The sequence below is a fragment of the Balaenoptera acutorostrata genome, chromosome 12, assembly GCF_949987535.1.
Source record: "Balaenoptera acutorostrata chromosome 12, mBalAcu1.1, whole genome shotgun sequence".
Taxonomy (NCBI): domain Eukaryota; kingdom Metazoa; phylum Chordata; class Mammalia; order Artiodactyla; family Balaenopteridae; genus Balaenoptera; species Balaenoptera acutorostrata.
Window position 1 is genome coordinate 61,324,258 of NC_080075.1, and position 18,902 is coordinate 61,343,159.

Consider the following 18,902-nt stretch of genomic DNA (forward strand, 5'->3'; position numbering starts at 1 on the left):
TCTAATAAAATACGAGATGTGAGATAGATTGGAAGTACAAGATGGAAAAAGATAAGTCAAATGTTTTTAAGTAATATATGCAAGAGCATTGCAACATGTACCCTACCATGAAGTGCCTTGATAATGGATTTGGGGCCACTGGGGCCAGAAGACGATAGCAGGGCCCTTCTAATGCCCACCAATATTTTCCCACCCATGGTCATATTATGCTGGTGACTTTAGCAGAGATGTACAAGTATAATTTATGATTACAAGGCAGTAAGATGGAAATTAATACCTAAAACACATAAGTTGGATGACAAAGAGGGTAGACATTTGGCAGGTTTTTGAAGAGTAAATTTGATCTCACTTATAACATCAAATTCAGTTCTGAAGTTGAAAACACACGTATCATCATTTCTTACATCTTCTTGTGCTTTCTCTAACATTTTGTGTTTTTTGGATATTGAGGAATGATCAGATACCCTGATGTAGTCAGAGCAGGCTGCATATGTGTGTGTGTGTGTGTGTGTGTGTGTGTGTGTGTGTGTGTGTGCATAAAGTAAATGGGTGAATTCCAGAAAAATAGTTCTAGAAGTTAGACAGGAACTGTTCACTATACACATGTGGTTGGACTTTTGTCAGACTGTTGGTAGTTTTGTAAATATCTAATTGCTCTTAAAAAATGATTATTGCTTTAGTCACTGACAGCTGCTCATCTAGCCTTTGAGGACAGAGCTGAGATAGAAAGGCGCCGTCATGCGCTCCAACTCCTTAGTAGTGAGAAATGGGGATGTGAGCGCTCTGGGGGGTGTTCTTTAGCTGAGGAGCAGTGAGGAGGTTATGAGGCTCCCAAGAATCAGAAGCAATCATTTGATCTCACTTAGCATTAGGGGCTGGGAAATTCAGAGAATTCAAAGCAACTTCTACCTTTATTCTCCTTCATACGAGAAAAGAAGACTGGTGCTCTTTGGCTTGCATAGGTCTAAATGAAACTTGAGGGCTTTGATCAATATTGAAAAAAAAAAAGTTATAGACTAATTTCCTTCCAGAAGACCTAAAAAATTCCACCAAAACTAAATAATGTCCATGACATTAAGACTGTGTGTCTTTATAAACTCATTGTTTTAAAACCTTTAGTCAGAAATGTTCTTGGCCAATGGTACTGAAGAAAAGAAAATATTTTCAAGGACAAACAAGTGTTTGGGGGCTCTGAATAAGTTGTAATACATGAAGTGATTAAGCCCTTATTAATTAGAAGGTAACATTAAATTTCTTTTCAGAGTCATCAAGGCTTATGGGGAGTTGAGATTTGCATAATATTTGCATTTGTCCTACCTGCCTGTCAATCACAACCACAGGACGATAAGGCAAGAAGCGCTAAAGGATGGATTACAGGAAGAATTCTTAATGAAATGCCTTGGAGTATCGGTGGAGTTTGAAAGTAGGGTAGAGTGTATTTTGTCAAAGTTGAAGGTCAGCTTTGGGAGGGAAGAAAATAACTAGAATATCATGACTCCCCACCCCCACCTTAGGAGGCTTCCATCTTTAGAAAGACAAACAAAACATGAACAACTTCCCCTTGTGATCTAGGTGGAAAATCTGACTCATCTGAAAAAGAGTTTGAGTCTAGGACATTGGGTGGGGTAAGATAAAAGACTTTTATTTTGTGATGCTCTTATGCATTTATTATTTTAATAAAATTTTATGGTAAAAATGTTATGTTTGGAAATACAGTAAAGCTGAATGAAGGCCCCCAAAAATGACCCTTATGCCTGTTACTCAGATATAACCTGTGTTCATATTTTGATGTGGTTTACTGATTTGTTTCAAAGGGTTGAATTCCAGAGCACAGCTCAGACAATCCCGTGGCTAAGGCATTTACTAAATAAATATATTTTTCTTTTCTTATTATTGTGATCTATGTTTTTCTGCTTCCCATGATGATGATAAACCTAGTAGTATGAGTGCTGTATTTTGGCTGAAACAATTCTGTGGTCCTGGGCAGAGGAGCTGTGCATTGGGTGACCTTTCCACTCTCTCAGACCCATCCCACACCCATTCTGGAAGGACAGTCTCATGGTCCAGAAGTTTCTCAGTTGCCATTTGTCTGGAAGTGCCACTCGTTAACCTTGCTTTCCTCTTCTCTATGTTCCTTCTCTCCTATTTCCTATTCCCCTTGTTCGTCAATTTCTATTCTTCTCTGTTTCAGCAAAACAATATCAGTCAAGGTAATTGATGATGAGGAGTATGAGAAAAACAAGACCTTCCTCCTTGAGATTGGCGAGCCCCGCCTGGTGGAGATGAGTGAGAAGAAAGGTGGGGGAACTGCTCCAGGGCTGAGCCCAACAGCTTCTGCTGGCCTGTGCCACCCCTGGATGCCTGCACTCTTCAGAACGTGACTTACAATGCACACATCCCTCCACCTATGTAACGGGGCATAGATCTCCTCTGGGGCCACAGGGAGCCCAGCCTGGAGCTCCATCAGCCAGTTTGGGCCACTCTGCACATTGCAGTCTGAGCTACTCATTGTCAGTGCAGTCAAGCCTGAGAAAGTTGGTGCTGATGCTTGCTGCACCCACATAAAGCCGACTTTCTGATTTCTCTTCCTAATTTGGGATACCTCCTGACTGCTAATTGAAGCAGGAAGAATTTGTGAAAATGATGGATGGGCAGAGGAAACTTAACGGGGCCAGCTGAGAGTAACTGGATGCCCTTTTACATACTCCTGGAGGTCCATGTGTGGCCAGTTCTCCTTCCATAACATCACAGTAACATGCTGCTTGGTGAACACCTAGCATGAGCGTGTGACTCCAACCATTTGTTTTGCCTTTGTCTTGTGTTCCCACAGGAAGATCATTACCATTAGAATATTTGACCGTGAGGAATATGAGAAAGAGTGCAGTTTCTCCCTTGTGCTTGAGGAACCAAAATGGATAAGAAGAGGAATGAAAGGTGTGAGAGTATACAAAGACATACCAGCGAGAAATTATACTCTTCTCTCCGTGTCTCCTACTCTCACACTTAACTCTCTCCTCTTCCTCGGCTTCCAAGTACTATACTTCCTCTCCTTTGAAGCTTTAGCAATTTCATTTCCCTGCCCATATTCACAAATGCACCAAACAATGCCCCTTTTCTTCAGGAGATGCCAGCTCACCTTGATTGATACCAGATTTCAGAAATACTGGAAGAGATTTCTGTAATTCAGAAGGGATGACATAAAAGAATGATTTCTGGGTTTAGTTTTTCACTATTTAGGAATCATTCTAAAATTTGGTTCCAGCTATTAAATATCCCCTAAAATGTTAGTGACGGAAACTACTTAATACCCATTAGTCATGGTAGATGGGTCTAATGGCAACTAATAGGAAATTTCAGAAGAATTCAATAATTAGTCTTCTTTAGAGAAGCCAGTTTTCAAAAAAAAAAACAACTTAGAACAAATATCCTTAAAGAGTAGTGGTATCAATATCCTAGTATTCATTTTGGCAAAATATTTTTCATATCATCAGATATGATATTTAAAAGAGACCATATGTATGAAACCATGGTCATATCAATTTTCTTTAGTAGGAAGGATATGGTAGTTCAGTAAGAACTTAGCCCTTACTTAAGGCCGATCCTGCCTTATGCTTCAAAATCTTTTGATTCTTGTAGAATTAACACATTTCTAACATATAGAATTTTTTTCTAAAAATAAAAAATAAACAGCAGTATCCTTATAATTAGATTTTTGTGTTGATTTGTGTTTATATTTTTAGAAACTATTTGAAGAAAGAAGCCAGTTTCTTTGCTGTCTTTGATTTTATATCTATTTTATATGGCCTATATTTGAGAAGGAAGGACAGGAATTTTATATCAGCTTTAAAAATAGTTTTTTATTCTGAATTATTCCAAGGGCGTCCCATAATTACCCTCTAATAGTGGTCATTTTAAAAGCAATGGTATACATTTAATTATAGATATACAAAATGAGCATAGTACCTATTAATAGCTCTGATTAATTGCATTTAAACCATTGATGAGAGCAGTATAGATGATTAGGTGACCACTTTGCAAGAAATGTAAACTTTTACATGTAAAGAAAAAAATCAAATACAAAGGACTAATTCCTATACAGACCCAACATTTGGGGGAATTTAACTAATCCCACTTTTGTAAGAACTCACTGGCCTCAGAGTCCATCAGAAAACAAACAAAAAACAAAGTTGTCCTGACTTAATCATGTTCAAAAAGGTTACAGGAGCCTTTGGAATGATGGAGAAAGGAGCACTGGGGACCCATTTTAATGCAGCCTATTTAATATGCTCCACAGACAGCAGGCGGAAGAAAAAGACACTTTAGAAAACTGTGCAGATTTCTTACAAAGATGGGATCAAAAATGCCTCATTAACATACAGGAAAAAGCACTTACTTCTGAATGCATTCCTCCAAAGGACTGCCTTTTATCTTAAGGAAGAGCATCTTGGATACAGCTCTTTCAATTGTCATTTTGGTAAAATATGCCTTCATATAAAAGCAAATTAAAATTCCTTGATAGCACTATTTGCTTTTGACACCCAACAAGTGGATCTGTGTCACCATAAATAAAATTACTAACTTGTTTTATAAAGTATTCTCTAATGCCACTACCCATAGAGAGAAAACTGGTCCTGAAAAGGTAATTGTAACTTTCCCATCTACAACTCTGGAAGTAATTTATTTGATCCATTTAGGCAGGTAGCTTTCACCAGAATAGAGCGCTACAGCTCTAGGCTGGGTTTAAAGCACAAAACCTGAAAGACAAATTATGTATGTCGCCCTACACCCCACCTCTGCTGCCCCAGGCCTTCCCTCCCTGTCTTGTCAGTTTCTGTGGAATTATGTGTCCACGAGAAGCTATCTGGTTGTCCGATTATACCGTGCAGAAGTCATAGATAAGGACACACAAATAAGCGCTGATTCCTGGGACGCAGATTTTGAGGATTTAAAAAACATAAGCATTCCCTGATGACCAGAATATCAGGCAAATAGAACCTCCAGCGAGAGAACTTCACCTTGGGCCAAAGTCTCCTTGTGGGCGGGGCGGCCAAAATGGAATTTCCTAAGATGTTTTCTCTGTTTTCATTGAAAGGTACAATCCCTGAGATCCTGGATGCTTTAAGACTTCCATATGTTGAATTCACTAACTGCCAGGCAATTATTTCATGAGGAAGGCTCACTCAAATAAGGTTTAGGATTAACTTCATAAAATATTTCTACTATATTTGGCAAACTAGATATATGTATTGGGTGTAAACATATGATAGAAATGTTTTCTTAAATGTCAAGAAATAATATATAAAGTGAATTGTTTATATATATAGAATCAGTCACACACGTTTGCAGAAATTAGTGCTGGGATCATTTGGAAATACTCCCAATGCCACATTTACTTGGCGTGCACCAGTTTTTTAGTAGCAGTTCCCTACCACTGTAATCAGATCTGCCTCGATTTCTTTCTGCTGATATTCCTCTTACTTTCATTATTCATCTGGTCTCTTATTCTGTGTTTGTCTTTGTCTGTTTCCTTCACAGCCCTGTTATTGAATGAGCTTGGTAAGCATTTCATTTCTTGCATTTCCTTTCCATTTTTCTAGGTTAGTTTCCATTTCTATCAGGTGCTACAGTAGCTTTCTGACTTATCTTTTATTTCTATTGATTCATTAGCAAGATTGTTGTTTAGAGCCATTGGCCTCATAATTTTGTGAAGGTTGGATAGTTTACATTCCACTTTGGTTTCAGTATAACCTTTTAAAAAATCAGTGCTTTCTTGGGTATGCACAAGAATTAAATTTGTGCACTAAAGCTCATAATCTTGAAAGAGTGATTAGCGATTAAGTCATGAATGGATGTTTTCATATTTTTCTTAATTGTATATACAATTTGGCAAGTTTTTGTACTTTGGATGGGTTGTCAGGCGGTCTGATGTCACTGGTATTTGTTATTTAGAGTGTACATTAAATAAATTGTAACATTTCCTTTCTTTTTTTCTTTTTTAGGTGGCTTCACAATAACAGGTATGAATTTTTTAAGTCTAATGAACCAAATTTTATTTTGTACCGTGAGTTGTTTACATTTTCAAAAATTATTTCTCATTTTTATTTCCTTTTAATGAAGGAAAATACCTGTATGGTAAGACAGTTTTTTAATGTTCTTCATTTTCCCCCAAATACCCTTAAATATCAAACAAAAACCACATCTTATGTGCCCTGCATTTACATTTAGCTATGACACATGGTGTGCTTTTGCTGATTTTACACATTTAACATTTCACACATTAACAAGGTGTGTGCTGTGTTTACTTATAAGCAAATTTGTGTGGAGAACCTGTAATTGGTCATATTTTGACACTGATCAATTTACAGATGTTCACATAGCACTGGTGATGTGAGTGTACCTTGCTAGATGCTCCAGAGAGTACCAGAATGAATAAAACGATTGCTAGTCTCAAGGAAACATAGGAGTTGACATGCAAGCCCACTCCATGGCCCAAGCTCAGGGTCCTAATCGTAGATAATGCCCTATTGGGAGAAGGTAAAGCATGTCTTCCTCTCATCCCACCACACCAATCTGAGAAGTTTTAGCATTCTTAACATGGTAATGAGTACTATGTCTGCCACTTGCAGTGGATTACAGAGAGCTCTGTAGAAACTCAAAACGTCGGTCAAAAAGTTTAAAACCCTTAATTTCATAATGGTACCCAGCCGCTGTTGATTGCATTTTTTAGCCAGCACAACTCTAAAGCTATTTCCTTACATAGAGAAGAAAGATATTTCCTTACAGCATCCTCTCTTTTGACCCTAAATATTTTCTCACCCTTTCAGAATCATCTATGTAGATTTAGAGAGGGAGATACATATCAAATAGTAGGCCTGATTTGTCTGAAGCTGCAGGTTGAAGATGTCTCTGAAGGCCATCCTAATGGCCGTGGCATTTTCCAATATAATTATGCAGATATCAATATTCTAATTATTTTTTTCTGAAACCAGATAGCTAAACAAAATATTTAGAAAGGAAATATTTTCAAACATTCTAAGTTTGAAAATGTTATGGTGCGGGGTGGCATTAACTTAAACCACCATCAGTGTAAACTCATGATCAAGAAGTTTAAACATGATTCTGTCCAAAATGGAACTTTCTGAACGCGTCCAATTTCACATGGTCTATTGCCCTCCACTTCTTCTCTCCAGACACAGCATTTAATGACAAAATGATTCATAGACTCTCAGAGACATAGAAATTGAAAAGGATAAAAATGTTAAATAGAACAAGTGCTCAGAGAGGATTTCTTAAACCTGATTCACCTGACACTCTCCTAGGTCAAGTTTTCCAAATTCTGCACTGCCGAATATGCTATTTTTGAATCCGAGTGCAGGAATTTACATTTACTTTTAAAACTTTAATCTTCCTTTTTTCATCCCATCATTTTAACTTATTGAAATCTTTTTGGAGATATTCTGATTCTATCACCCAGTAAGTTAATGATCCTCGTGAGCTTTGAGGAAGGTAGAAATTTGGCAAGCCAGTCTTCATGGCTTCCTTGAAGTAATTTAAAAAAAAAAAAAGTCAACCATTTGAGGAATAGTATAGTATCTACAGCTCCCTCGGCCCTGTGCAGCCTGATAATGAGACCTTAACTAAAAACCTTTAGTGGTAGAATGCCTTGTTAAAACGCACTTATGTGTTTGGATAGCTTCCTGTTTTATCATTGAATATGTCAGGATTTTGCTTTTAGGGCCTTCCTTCCGTTGAAACATCTTCCTTTTTAGTAACTAGGTAATGGGACCCTAATTTTCTTTTCTCAGAAATTGTTCATATCAAGTTCTAAAATACCCCACCAGTAATGTCCAACATTTTCTGTCTCGGACACATCATGCATCCAAGAGGACAGAATCACTTCTTTCAGAGGTTTTCTATTATTTCATGTACTTCATTAAGCTCTTTCTTATAGATTGAACTTTAATCTTCAATAGCAATTTTTCTGTTTTACCACCTCTTCCCAAAACCCAAAATTGATGCAGTTAAAATGAGAGAAAGTTGCAGAACCCTCTGGGAATTTCCACATTGGCCTGTTCCTCTCACTTTACATGATCCTTCCTCTCCGGAACCAGGCCAGAATGCCTGGGATCCACTCTCTATAGATGCCTCTGGGGAAAGTTCTAGAATTTAGGTCTACACAGTGAAAACCAGCTGTAAGCCCTGGAGAGCTTTTCTTTGAAGTCAGTTTGAGGCTTTGAAGTCGAGGCTTTGAGATGCAGGGGCAGTAAAGGAAAATTAATCTAACTCTTGGACTTTGCCTGCAGCTTTTATGCAGTCTTGTGCAGCTAAGTGTGAAAATCTAAATTTGAAGCAGGATATATGGAAATTGAAAAAGTCGTTTGGTCCACAACCCAGTACCTCTATTTCAGAGATGTCATTAGTGATGGACAGTAAATGCTGGAGGTGCTTTTGGAATTTGCAAATCTTCACCTGTTGCTCTCAGACTTTGCCTCATTGAAAGGCCCTTGTTGGGACCTGTGATGTAATTCCCCCTTGACCCTCCAGGCACATAACATGATAACCCCCTATACATTATAGCTCATTAGAATTTGGAAAGCATTTCTTATTCATTATATCATTTAATCCTCAACCTTATGGAATAAGATCTTTTGTTCTCACTTATAGGAGAAGAAATGAAGGTTCAAAGATATTAATCAATCTACTCCAGTCACCCATCCAGGGCTCAGAGCCTGGCCCTCTAACTTTAAGTCCAAGGCCATGTGATGACTATTTTAACCCAGCACTTTTGGTTCCTTTCTCCCAACTTGTACATTCCTACCTGCATCTTAATCCCTTTTCCATCCAAAGCCTCGCTATGTCTCTGAAATACCATCAGTATGAATTCCAGTCAAATGAAAAATGAGGAGGACCCCAAAAGGGGGAAACTAGAGTACATGAATTTGGATATTTTTAATAAAATTAAGTATTCTGGCTCAATTTGGAAAGATAGAGGCATGTTTCTGTCCCCAAACAGGCAGCTAAAAAGTTCCCTAATTAATTAAAAGTATGTAACGGTCAGTATACCTTTTTAAAAGTTACTCTTCCAATCATATTACGCTTATCATGTGATAGTCTTCATAACGCACATGGCTTTTTCAGGAAGCCAAGCTATGAAAATTCCAACAGTTAAACACACTTTAGTCACTCCAGTACATAGGTTAGAGAAACAAATCCCCTTCAAGTTTGCCTTCATTGTACAATTGAGAAAACTGAATCCCAGAGAAAAGAAACACCTTGCCCAAGTTTAGACGGAAAGCACATGGCAGAATTTGCAGAGTCCCAATCTCATGATTCCAGGTCAGTTCTGGGATCTCTTGGTAGAAGTGAAAAGCAGGCAGTCAGTTGAACCAGGAGTTTCATGAAAACCCTAAACTAGGTAATCCAGCCAGTCACTGTGACAATGGTGAACCCTTGTGAAACCTGCCAGTGTATACAACCTTCTCCCATTCAGACTGCCCAGGAAACAAATACGCATGTTCCCTGATGTTACGTTGCTTGACCCTCGCACAGACCTGTGATATGGACAGAGCAGGCACTATTATCTCCATTTCACACACGGGGTAACTGGAGAAATGGCCTACTTAAGGCCATGTTGTTGGCACCAAAAGGCTGTAAATGGAGGCTACCTGTCATCACACCGAGTGCTTTTCATTGTTTCGTGATGCCTCTGGAAGCAGGAACTTGACGGGCATGGGTACTCCATCTCAGACACCTGCAGGAATCTGGCTGCACCCCTACTGTGGGGTGTGTGCTTTATTCACACAATCTGATTGGACTCCTAGAACACCTGCCCCGTTTATTTACTCGCTCACTTCTTCAACCTACGTAACAGTGACCTCTGACCACTCAGTCCCCAAACTAACATTGCTTGCGCTGTGTGCATCTGGGCGTGACATTCAGCTTACTAATTCCACAGAGCTCTTCTGGCAAACCAGTGCAATCCAGTCTGCTGATTTTCTGCCTGTCCTTTTGCTAGGCCAACCTGTCTTCAGGAAAGTTCATGCTAGAGAACATCCGATCCCCTCTACTATAATCACCATCGCAGGTACTCATTTCATCACGGTCCTTGAAAACCACAGTTTAATTGCCTTCAGGGGTTCTTTCGATCTTTCGACATTAAAGTGACACAGTTCACCCCCACTGCCTCTAAAGCATTGCTACACAATGCCGTGGCTTCTCTGCAGTTGTGGGTATGAGGAGTCAGCAACAAGACACCACATCGGCCCAGGACGGGACGCATGGTGGAGGGGGAAGCATGGACCTGCAGAGAAGATTGAGTCCAATAGCCTCTCAAGTTTCAGTATACTCCAGATTTCTTGCAAATCTCGCTGCTTAAACATGGGCCTTTCATTGCAAATGTCATGAAATGTCTTTAAAAGCAAGCTGCCTTTCTTCCCAGAGTCTGCCTTTCCTTCCTCCAGGCAACATGATGTTAGCCAAATATGCACAGATGACAGTACATTTGTGGGGTTTCTCCAGAGGGGAACATTGACAGGGTGACTAAAGGATGACAAAGCTATCCCAGATCGACTGTAGGATTAGAGCCTGGGTGTGAGCCCCTTGCCCTAAGTTACCAAGTGTCTGGATAAGGACACGGATACTCACTCTTCAGCTGTCACCATCGCCCATCGCTGGTCGTGGCTGCAGAAACACTTCTGCCTGCCTCAGTAAGACTTTGCTCGTTCTCGCATCCCACACCCCCATTCAGTAATCATGCAGCCCTGACTGCAGACTCGTTCCAGAATATTCCTCATGGAAATCAAGTACCAGTCTCTTTAGGTTCTAATCAAAGAGGCCAGCCAGGTGCTGAAAAACGTCAAGAGATCTCCGCTCTCAGACTTGTCAGCACAGATCTGAGTGAAGGATTAAAATAACCACAAGCAATTTGTCCCACCGCTGGCCTGGCACCCCTTTCCAAATTTTACATTGTTTGTTGAGACAAAAAAATTGCAAGTGCATTCAAGAATATCCACAGTAGCTCCTCGGGTGCAGATCTCCACGTGGGTTGTATTGTTTTCTAAGAGAAATCCGTGTTCTCAGCCCTTCACCTCTTACAGTGATGCGGCTTCAAAATGCAGCCTGATCCAGAAAGCATTAACAGCAGCTTTTTCATAATTCTGCTTTTCCCAGATCCCAGGTACCTAGTAGCTATTGTGATGTGTCATTTGCAAAATCAATTACTCAGGAGAGGGGAGGACCCCTACCGATGATTTCATCACAGGATTGTTTTCTGTCCTGTCAATGCTGATTTTAACCATGGCCGTTAATTATGCATTTGATCTTTACGTTGGGTTGGTTGGTTAAGACCATGATGTTATATAATTTATTATCAGCTCCTCAATAAAATATGATGAGTTTAAAAATATGTACATATATATGTACATATACAGATAAACAGGATTACACAGAGAATTTCCTCTACCTGAGAAGCAGAACTAAAAGCACAGCATATGCATAAATAAGGAAATGAAACTGACTTGGCCACAGTAAAATGAACTGCATTTGATCCAGCACTCAAAGTGAAAAAAAGATAGGTGATCAAAAAATATGCTGTTAAACGATTTCCCTATTCAATAAAAGATACCTAAAGAGAAGACACTTTAAAAAAAATAAGCTTAGCTCTCTTCTTTGCCAGTTTCAAAAATCTGGATCACAAATGCTAATTTATCTGTATCATTATAGAGCAATAAAAGGATTTATCCAGCTGTCTTCTCTCAGTTATATATAAGTATAATTATCTCTTAAATGTTCACGATGTTTATTAAGTGAAAATAGCCCTGACCCTACCATGACACTATGCCTTTGTGCTTTGACTTCTTTCTACCTGGAATGCCCCTCCTTCCTCTATTACCTCCTAGCCAGCCTTCCCACCACCTTCACCTGGCAAGCTCCTATACATGCTTCAAGGCCAATTTCAAACATCTCTTCTTTCCTGAAGCCTTCCCTGACTCCTTCGGTCAGAGGGAGCTGCTCCCCGACCCTGGACCTTCAGCCCCTACCTTGCTGTACTAGAAGTTGTCCCATCTATATGCCTCACTTCCCACTAGACCATGAGTTCCTGGAAAAAGAGGCAGTGTGGGAGGGGCCTCAGTGTGCTGACATAGTGTAGGAGTGCAATGACATGTGTGAAATGAACAAATGGTCTTTACTATATGCATAGAGCAAAGAAGAGGCTTGTCTAACAGTGAGTTGGACAGTCACATGACAAATACTTATTGGGCACCTACTACTTTCCATACATAGTAATAGGCTCTGAGGGATATGAGGACAATTCGAAGAGCAATGAGACATATTGTTCTATCTTGGTCAGTTTACATGCTGGATATTTGTATGTAAAGGTAGTTTAAATATTAAAAAGTAGTATATTAGAAGTGTCCATGTTTAATATGTACACACAACAAATATTCAGAATTAATTTAAAGTTAGAGTGGTCATTCCTAAATAGGTCAACTGAGGGATATTTCATGCGAGAAGAGGTAGGGTTTTGAAAGGTAAGTAGGATTTAGCTAGATGAAAATGGGGAAGGTTTTCCAGATGGGTAGACAATGGAATAAAGTGTGGCATTAAATTCAAGTCTAGTTTGGAGCAAGAATGTAGAAAGTGATAGAAACAAGGTGTCCTGCTTTTCTTTAGGTTAGTATGAAATCTGTTAAGACATGAATTCCTAAAATTTTGCTCTTTCTCATACCTCTTTTACAATATTTCCTTTGGCTGCATACCAACTATGCTATTATTTACGTCATGCAATTTTTTGCCTCATGTTTTTACTTCACTATATTTGTTTTTTAAAAAAAAACTTTAAGTCACTAACAGTAATGGAAAGCTGGTATTTGTCATATATAGAAAGTAAGGTTAAAATTTTTAGAATGAAAAAAGTTATTAACTTCTAGCTCAGTGCAGTCAAATGCTGTATGCCTGAGAACTATTTTCTCTTTCCTAAATGGTAGAAACCCTAATGTCAAGAACTAGTTACAGACCTGACAGCACCAAACTTCTTCATCAGAAGGACTAAAGGATGATTAAAAAGGGAATAACCTTTTCACTCGCTATGTGATTTGATTTCATTTACTACCATGTCCATTCATTTAATACCATGTTCCAAATCATCTCATTTTGTGAAATGCGGTTTTCAACAATGTCACCGCATCACCTTTCTTTCATAATTTCTCTATTTTTTTTTACCTGAATTGACTTGAATCCCATTAAAAGCAACTTCCCATTTATAAGTAAACTATTAAAAGGGGGACATAATAAATATTCTCCCCCAAATGGCTTTGTAATTCAAATTAAAATCTAAGTTGTAATAGTTTTTCTTCTGGAAAAATAATTGTTATTTGACGTAAGTCTCCAAAATATCCATGTTCAGCCAAGGTTATGAACAAAGACACTAATATAACCTGCTCCTATGAAAACTCTAATAACATTTTCCTGGGCTCAAGATCGGAAAGCAGTGGGAATCAAAATATGATTGATTTGAGCATTGGATAAATGGGACTTCACATACCTCAGCTCACCCCCTTGACTCTACACACTTAATTTCAAGGGCAAATCATGGGGACACCAATCAAAAACCTTTGCCTTCCCTTGGGTCATAACTTCCCAAGCCTACTATAAGAAATATTATAACTTTTACCATTAAAATTAATCTACTTGCACCTCTCTTTTGCATCTGCTAACACTTAGCAGATTTTGGCTAGTCCAAAATCACTTATTTTTAGTCTTCTTCTAATTTCTTTGGGGCCCTGTAATTACTGGGGATAGGAAAGCAGATTCTGAAATATACTTTTAGGAAGACACTATTGAATACATAATAAAGAATTCTTTGATACGCTACCTTCTGCTTTTGCCTGTTGCTTGGTTTTAACACTTGGTGTATAAAATGCTAGCAGTGCCTCTGGCCCAACTGCTCCGTGGCCCAGTAGTCAACAACTGGCCTAGGAGCTAGTCTTCTGCATCATTTGCTAGAGCATCAAATGAAGCCACCAAGGCAAGGTCCCTCAGCAGAGGGAAGCCATGTATGGGATGGGATGGGGTGGGAAATGTGGACTCCTGCAATAGCTGATGCCTAAATGCAAAAGGCAAGGAGTCTGGGCTAGAAGTCCCTCCCTTCCTCATCTCTCCTCAGTCAACAGACTCCTGTTGCAGGCAGTTTGCCTGGAAGGTTCTAGAAGCAAGGGCATCAGGGCTGCGGTCTTTCTATACCACCAAGACTACTTCCTTGGAGATGAGGTCCGTTCAGCTTGACTGTGAGGGGAAGTGGCCTGTCCTGTTCCAGCATCCTGAGCCTGAAGGACAGGAGGCTGAGTGGTGACAGGAGTACTGTTTGTCCTTCACATGTGCGTGGCCTTTTCAGTCTGGGATTTATCCTAATGACCTTCACACAGAGAGGAGCCATCTGTGAGCTGCCCCTCATTAATGGACTCTCAAGTCCATTAGCATTTTCTGAGCACCCACTAGCCTCTCCTGGATTGTAAGCTACATGGTGGTTCCGGAAACAATCACGCCCCCATGGTGAGTAAGTAGTAACTTCCCAAAGGCCTCACCCTCGCTCTCCCTGTTTCCTTTAACGTTAACATGGTCAAGGACTTCCCAGCCCATCTCAGATTTGCACCAGAGAGAGGCAGCTCTGGAGCGCAGGCATCTTACTGAACCGTGGAATTCGTGGATGTTCTGCTTCTTAACCTGCAGCAGGGGCTCTTGGCAAGTGAGAGGCTAAGATCAGAATTTCCCATCTATCATCTCTTTGGCCCTGGGGCATTTTCTTTGCCTCCAGAAAGTGGAGAGGAGGAGACCAGAGTCTTACATTCCTTGAGTCGCTCTGGAACTTTAATTGTGTTTCCTCTTGGTCATGTGCTAAAAGGATGTGTACAGACAGCCAGGTGAGCCAGTGTCCCGGAGGACAGCTGGCTGATTCCCTCAATGCAGACAACGTGTGGGCAGAGTCTTTACCAGTGATACGGCCCTATAAGTTGCTTTTCCTGATCTGCCCTTTGGCAGGTGCTTAGGTTGTGGGATGTTATGATCACTTGCTGTCACAGTGATCACTGCCCCACACGGCAAGCGTCTGTCCAACTCTCCCCTCCAGCCTTACGGCACAACCCCAGGGACTTTCAGTAGGTCATCAGGGCTTCCTTCCTTCTTGGTTTTCTTGTAGCAGGATCCAGGGATTTCCAAATAAATTTGAGTCCATTCTCACTCTCTCGCCCTTCCCTTTTGCAGAGGAATGTGATGACAAGCAACCGCTGACCAGCAAAGAGGAGGAGGAGAGGCGCATTGCAGAGATGGGGCGGCCCATTCTGGGAGAGCACACCAGGCTGGAAGTGATCATTGAAGAATCCTATGAGTTCAAGGTACGCTCACCGCCATTGCCCACCAGGGAGGCCAGGCCCACCTCTGCACCAAGACGGTTCATAGTGTCGGTCTATGCTGTACAAGAGGCAGATATAATTTCAGGAACTGGCTCGTTGATGGAGAGGCCTGTAGAGCAGAAATGGGAGTCGCGAGTTGGTAGGGAACCAAGAGATCCTGTAAATTAAACAGTGTCAGAACCAGGGTCTGGTGGGTGGCACTCATCACTGTGCAAGGTCAGAGGTGCCCTAAAGGGAGGGCTTTGGATAGCAAGGAAGAGGCAAAGATGGACTCCAAGAGACTGTTATGTGTGGAAGAAACCATGCTTTGTTTGAAAAAGCTAATCAATCTAGTAGAAGCAAAGCCTTGACACTGCTGAAAATGAGGCTTTTGTTTCAGAGGAAGGATGGTAAGCTTTCCCTGTGGAACATGCCGTTGACAAGCTCTCGTATATTATGCAGTCACCTTCTTAAGATCCTAGGACACTTGAACACAGTCAAACTGAAGGCAGAGTGCCTGCAACTGGAGAGTTTATAACTGGGCTGATGAAATTGGATTTCCAGTTCTCTAGATGAGGAAAGTCATTTTTCAGAAGTTAAGCAGATGGGCCTTAGGGTGAGCTTAAGACTTTGAAATGAACCTTTTCGACCATTCTTAGCTGCTCCCTCGGCCCCTGCCTCAGCTCCCATCCCTTTTCACTCACGTGGTCCTCACACCTAGAAGCCCCCGGGAGAGCCGCACCTGCATTCTGTAGTGGGACGTGAAAAGGAGCAGCCTCTCTCTGGTTTTCCAGAACTACAAGCCAGAGCACAGCAGCATTTTCCCCACTTATTTTTTTTTAAAGCAGATTCTGCTCCTGTTTGGAAAACCAGAATAAAAATTCCAAAAGGGAGAATCAAGTCACCAACCTAAAAGCCTCAGATCATATCTGGAGTTTTCACAGTAGTGGCTTCTTTGCCTTTTGCTGGGCCCGTTCAGTATTTTTCTAATTTAGTTCACAAATGAAGGTGCCTGAGAGGCGACAGGTGGAAAGAAAAATGTCTTTGCAAATTAAAGTGGCATTTAAAAGATAAAATCGCAATTAAACTTTCCCCTTCAGGCCACTGTGGATGGATGTGTTAACTCCTCTCACTCACTCCCGTAGAAAGAAAGAGCAGGGCAAACGCTGGGACTAGTGCTTTCTAGGCAGACCCCGACCATCAGAGCCCACCTGGCGTTTCATCCAGAACCTGGCTCGCTGCACACACTTGACTGGTATATGCACAAGTTCCCTGAGATTCCTGAGGCACGGATATCTGAGACTGTCCATTTCTGTGGACCAATCTGTTCCCGTCTCCATCTTCACTCTTCGTCACGCACCCCCTTTTCACCTGGAACCAGAGGGCGTGGCGCCACTTGCGACAACAGAGATTCTACAGCTTGGCATATTTATAAACTCTTGTCCCCCACCCCTCCCAGGACTCTCATGGGGAATGCTTGTATGCCCTCTTCCTTACGGGACCACCCCGAGCACTCCCCTTCCATGCATCCATGACCAGGAAGAGCAATCACGGTCCCTTCCTGTAGGAAGGGTATGGCAGGGCACAGTCTTCTAGGCATAAAAGTTTTCTTGTGTCCAAAGCTCTCTCTGGTAACCACTCCAATGATCCGAGCATTTGAAAGTCAACCACGTCTGTCTCCATAAGTCCAGTTGTTTGGGGTACTTATCTTCCTAGAATATCTGCCATAGACTGTTTCCTCCCATCTCCTCAAAGTTCATCAGGACAGTTACTGTTAACACTGAAGGGGACCTTGGGGCATGTTTCTGAAGTGCCCTCAAGCATCAATGTTGATATCATTATTTGTTTAAGAAATTTTTTCTAGACCATAGCTGTTTTAAAGAAATTGTTCAAAGCCCTCAGAACTGCATTAAAGACCCAAATCTGGCTGATACCTCACAATGTCCGAGTCTGCTTTGCCCACTGGCTTCTTGTTTACTATATTGTGACCAAGGGCTGGACTTTTCTAACACCCATGGCTGAGAGTGAGGTTAAAACTATTGCTGCAGACTAGCACCGTGAAGAGCTAATGACTGACATATAGGAAACCTCCAGGTCAGTGTCCATGGCCATGGTCAAGAATCAAATTTCAAATTCCTCCTCTCCTCCTATTGGTCCTCTCCTATTCACTCCTCTCCTCCTATAGGTCAAGAGAGGACACATATGTAAATTAAGTCCAGGGAAGAGCCCAGGCTATCTCATAGTCCGCCAGGGTTAACATGAACTAAAGTTTACAATCTACCCGAGGTTTTATATATATACATTATATATACATATATACATTTTATACATATACATTTTAAGTTTAGTTTATCTTAAAACTTCGTTCTTCAGAGATATTTTTTGAGGCGAGTCTGTGTTTAACTGTTAGAGCAGTTTCTCTCTTCAATTATTTAGCCCCCAGTTAATGGGATTCTCTGCCTTGGCTTTAGAGTAAAGAGGGCTTCTTTGGAGAGACCTGCCCCAGGTTTCCATCACTTTTAGGAAAAGTCAAGGTTATTTCTTGTTACAGTCTACACAGAACTTTGAATTGGCATCAACCGAGACACTCAGAATGCTTGATGAGATTGGCCAAGTCCAGAGAAAAGTCAGATGCTTGTCATGTGCCTCTGGCTATGGTGGCCAAGAGCCCTGATGGTTACAGCTATTATCAGTGGCACTAGCAGTTCTAGACACAAAGCTAGAGGCCGAAAGGTCACCACCATAAGGACAAACAATCTAGCAAAGGACGATGTTGAAAATACAGAGTGGGCCAGTTGGAGATGGGCCCTTTCATGTTTATTATCGTCTCAATGTTTCAAGTCAGTTGCAATGACGGTTGAACTAACACACTTGACATTCTGATGTAGCTTTGGCCTTCTGCACGGGCCCCTGGGATCACATTTTTCTTCCTCCCGGTTAGCTAATAACACGCTCTCTCTCTCAAACCTTAGTCAATTCAGGGACACTGCACTAAACATGTACAGATTTTGACCCAAGACAAATAATACGTGTTTTCTGACTCTTTGCAATAAGTGGGAATTCGAGGATGCTGTGACAGTAAGGGCGGGGTGTGTCGTGGGCTACTCGGTGTGGTAGTCTCTCTGGGAAGAGCAGCTTCACGTCCCGGAAGTGACCCTTCTCCCTGTAGTTGCTGCGATTTGTGGTAGCGCTTTGGGCGCATCTGCTTACTTAGTTTTCTTGTGAACGCTTGGCTGCTTCTGCTGTTGCATGAACTGACATTCATTTAGAAAGCTAAGCGTGCTGATCGTACAGAAGCAAGTGCCTAAAACAGGTCTTAGAGAAACAGAAAAATAAGAGGCTCAGAGCTCGTAAAGCAGGGGGAAATTCAGTGCAAGGTCATTGCAGTTTGCCCTGCACCATACAAATTGACCTTTTCTTGTCTTCTATTGTTTGCAGCAGGAGTCAGGTGAGATGAATTCTCTATCAGCCACCAGGCTGACAAAACCAGTAGCCAAAGAAAAATCCATTTATTAA

The 18,902-nt window shown here is 41.0% G+C and overlaps 1 protein-coding gene across 11 annotated transcripts in view; it reads left to right on the forward strand.

Annotated features, from left to right (window-relative positions):
- SLC8A1 (solute carrier family 8 member A1) overlaps nucleotides 1-18,902 on the forward strand; it is a 413,446-nt gene that overhangs the window by 321,265 nt on the left and 73,279 nt on the right. For 6 of the 11 annotated variants that reach the window (XM_007167113.3, XM_007167114.2, XM_057558360.1 and 3 more), the window contains 6 exons: nucleotides 2,192-2,298; nucleotides 5,536-5,556; nucleotides 6,000-6,017; nucleotides 6,118-6,132; nucleotides 10,016-10,084; nucleotides 15,259-15,389. In XM_007167113.3, coding sequence (XP_007167175.1) covers nucleotides 2,192-2,298; nucleotides 5,536-5,556; nucleotides 6,000-6,017; nucleotides 6,118-6,132; nucleotides 10,016-10,084; nucleotides 15,259-15,389 — 361 coding nt within the window. Of the gene's footprint in view, nucleotides 1-2,191; nucleotides 2,299-2,830; nucleotides 2,935-5,535; nucleotides 5,557-5,999; nucleotides 6,018-6,117; nucleotides 6,133-10,015; nucleotides 10,085-15,258; nucleotides 15,390-18,902 lie in introns of all 11 variants that reach the window. The other 5 variants (XM_057558357.1, XM_028162328.2, XM_028162332.2 and 2 more) reach the window with 5 other exon arrangements.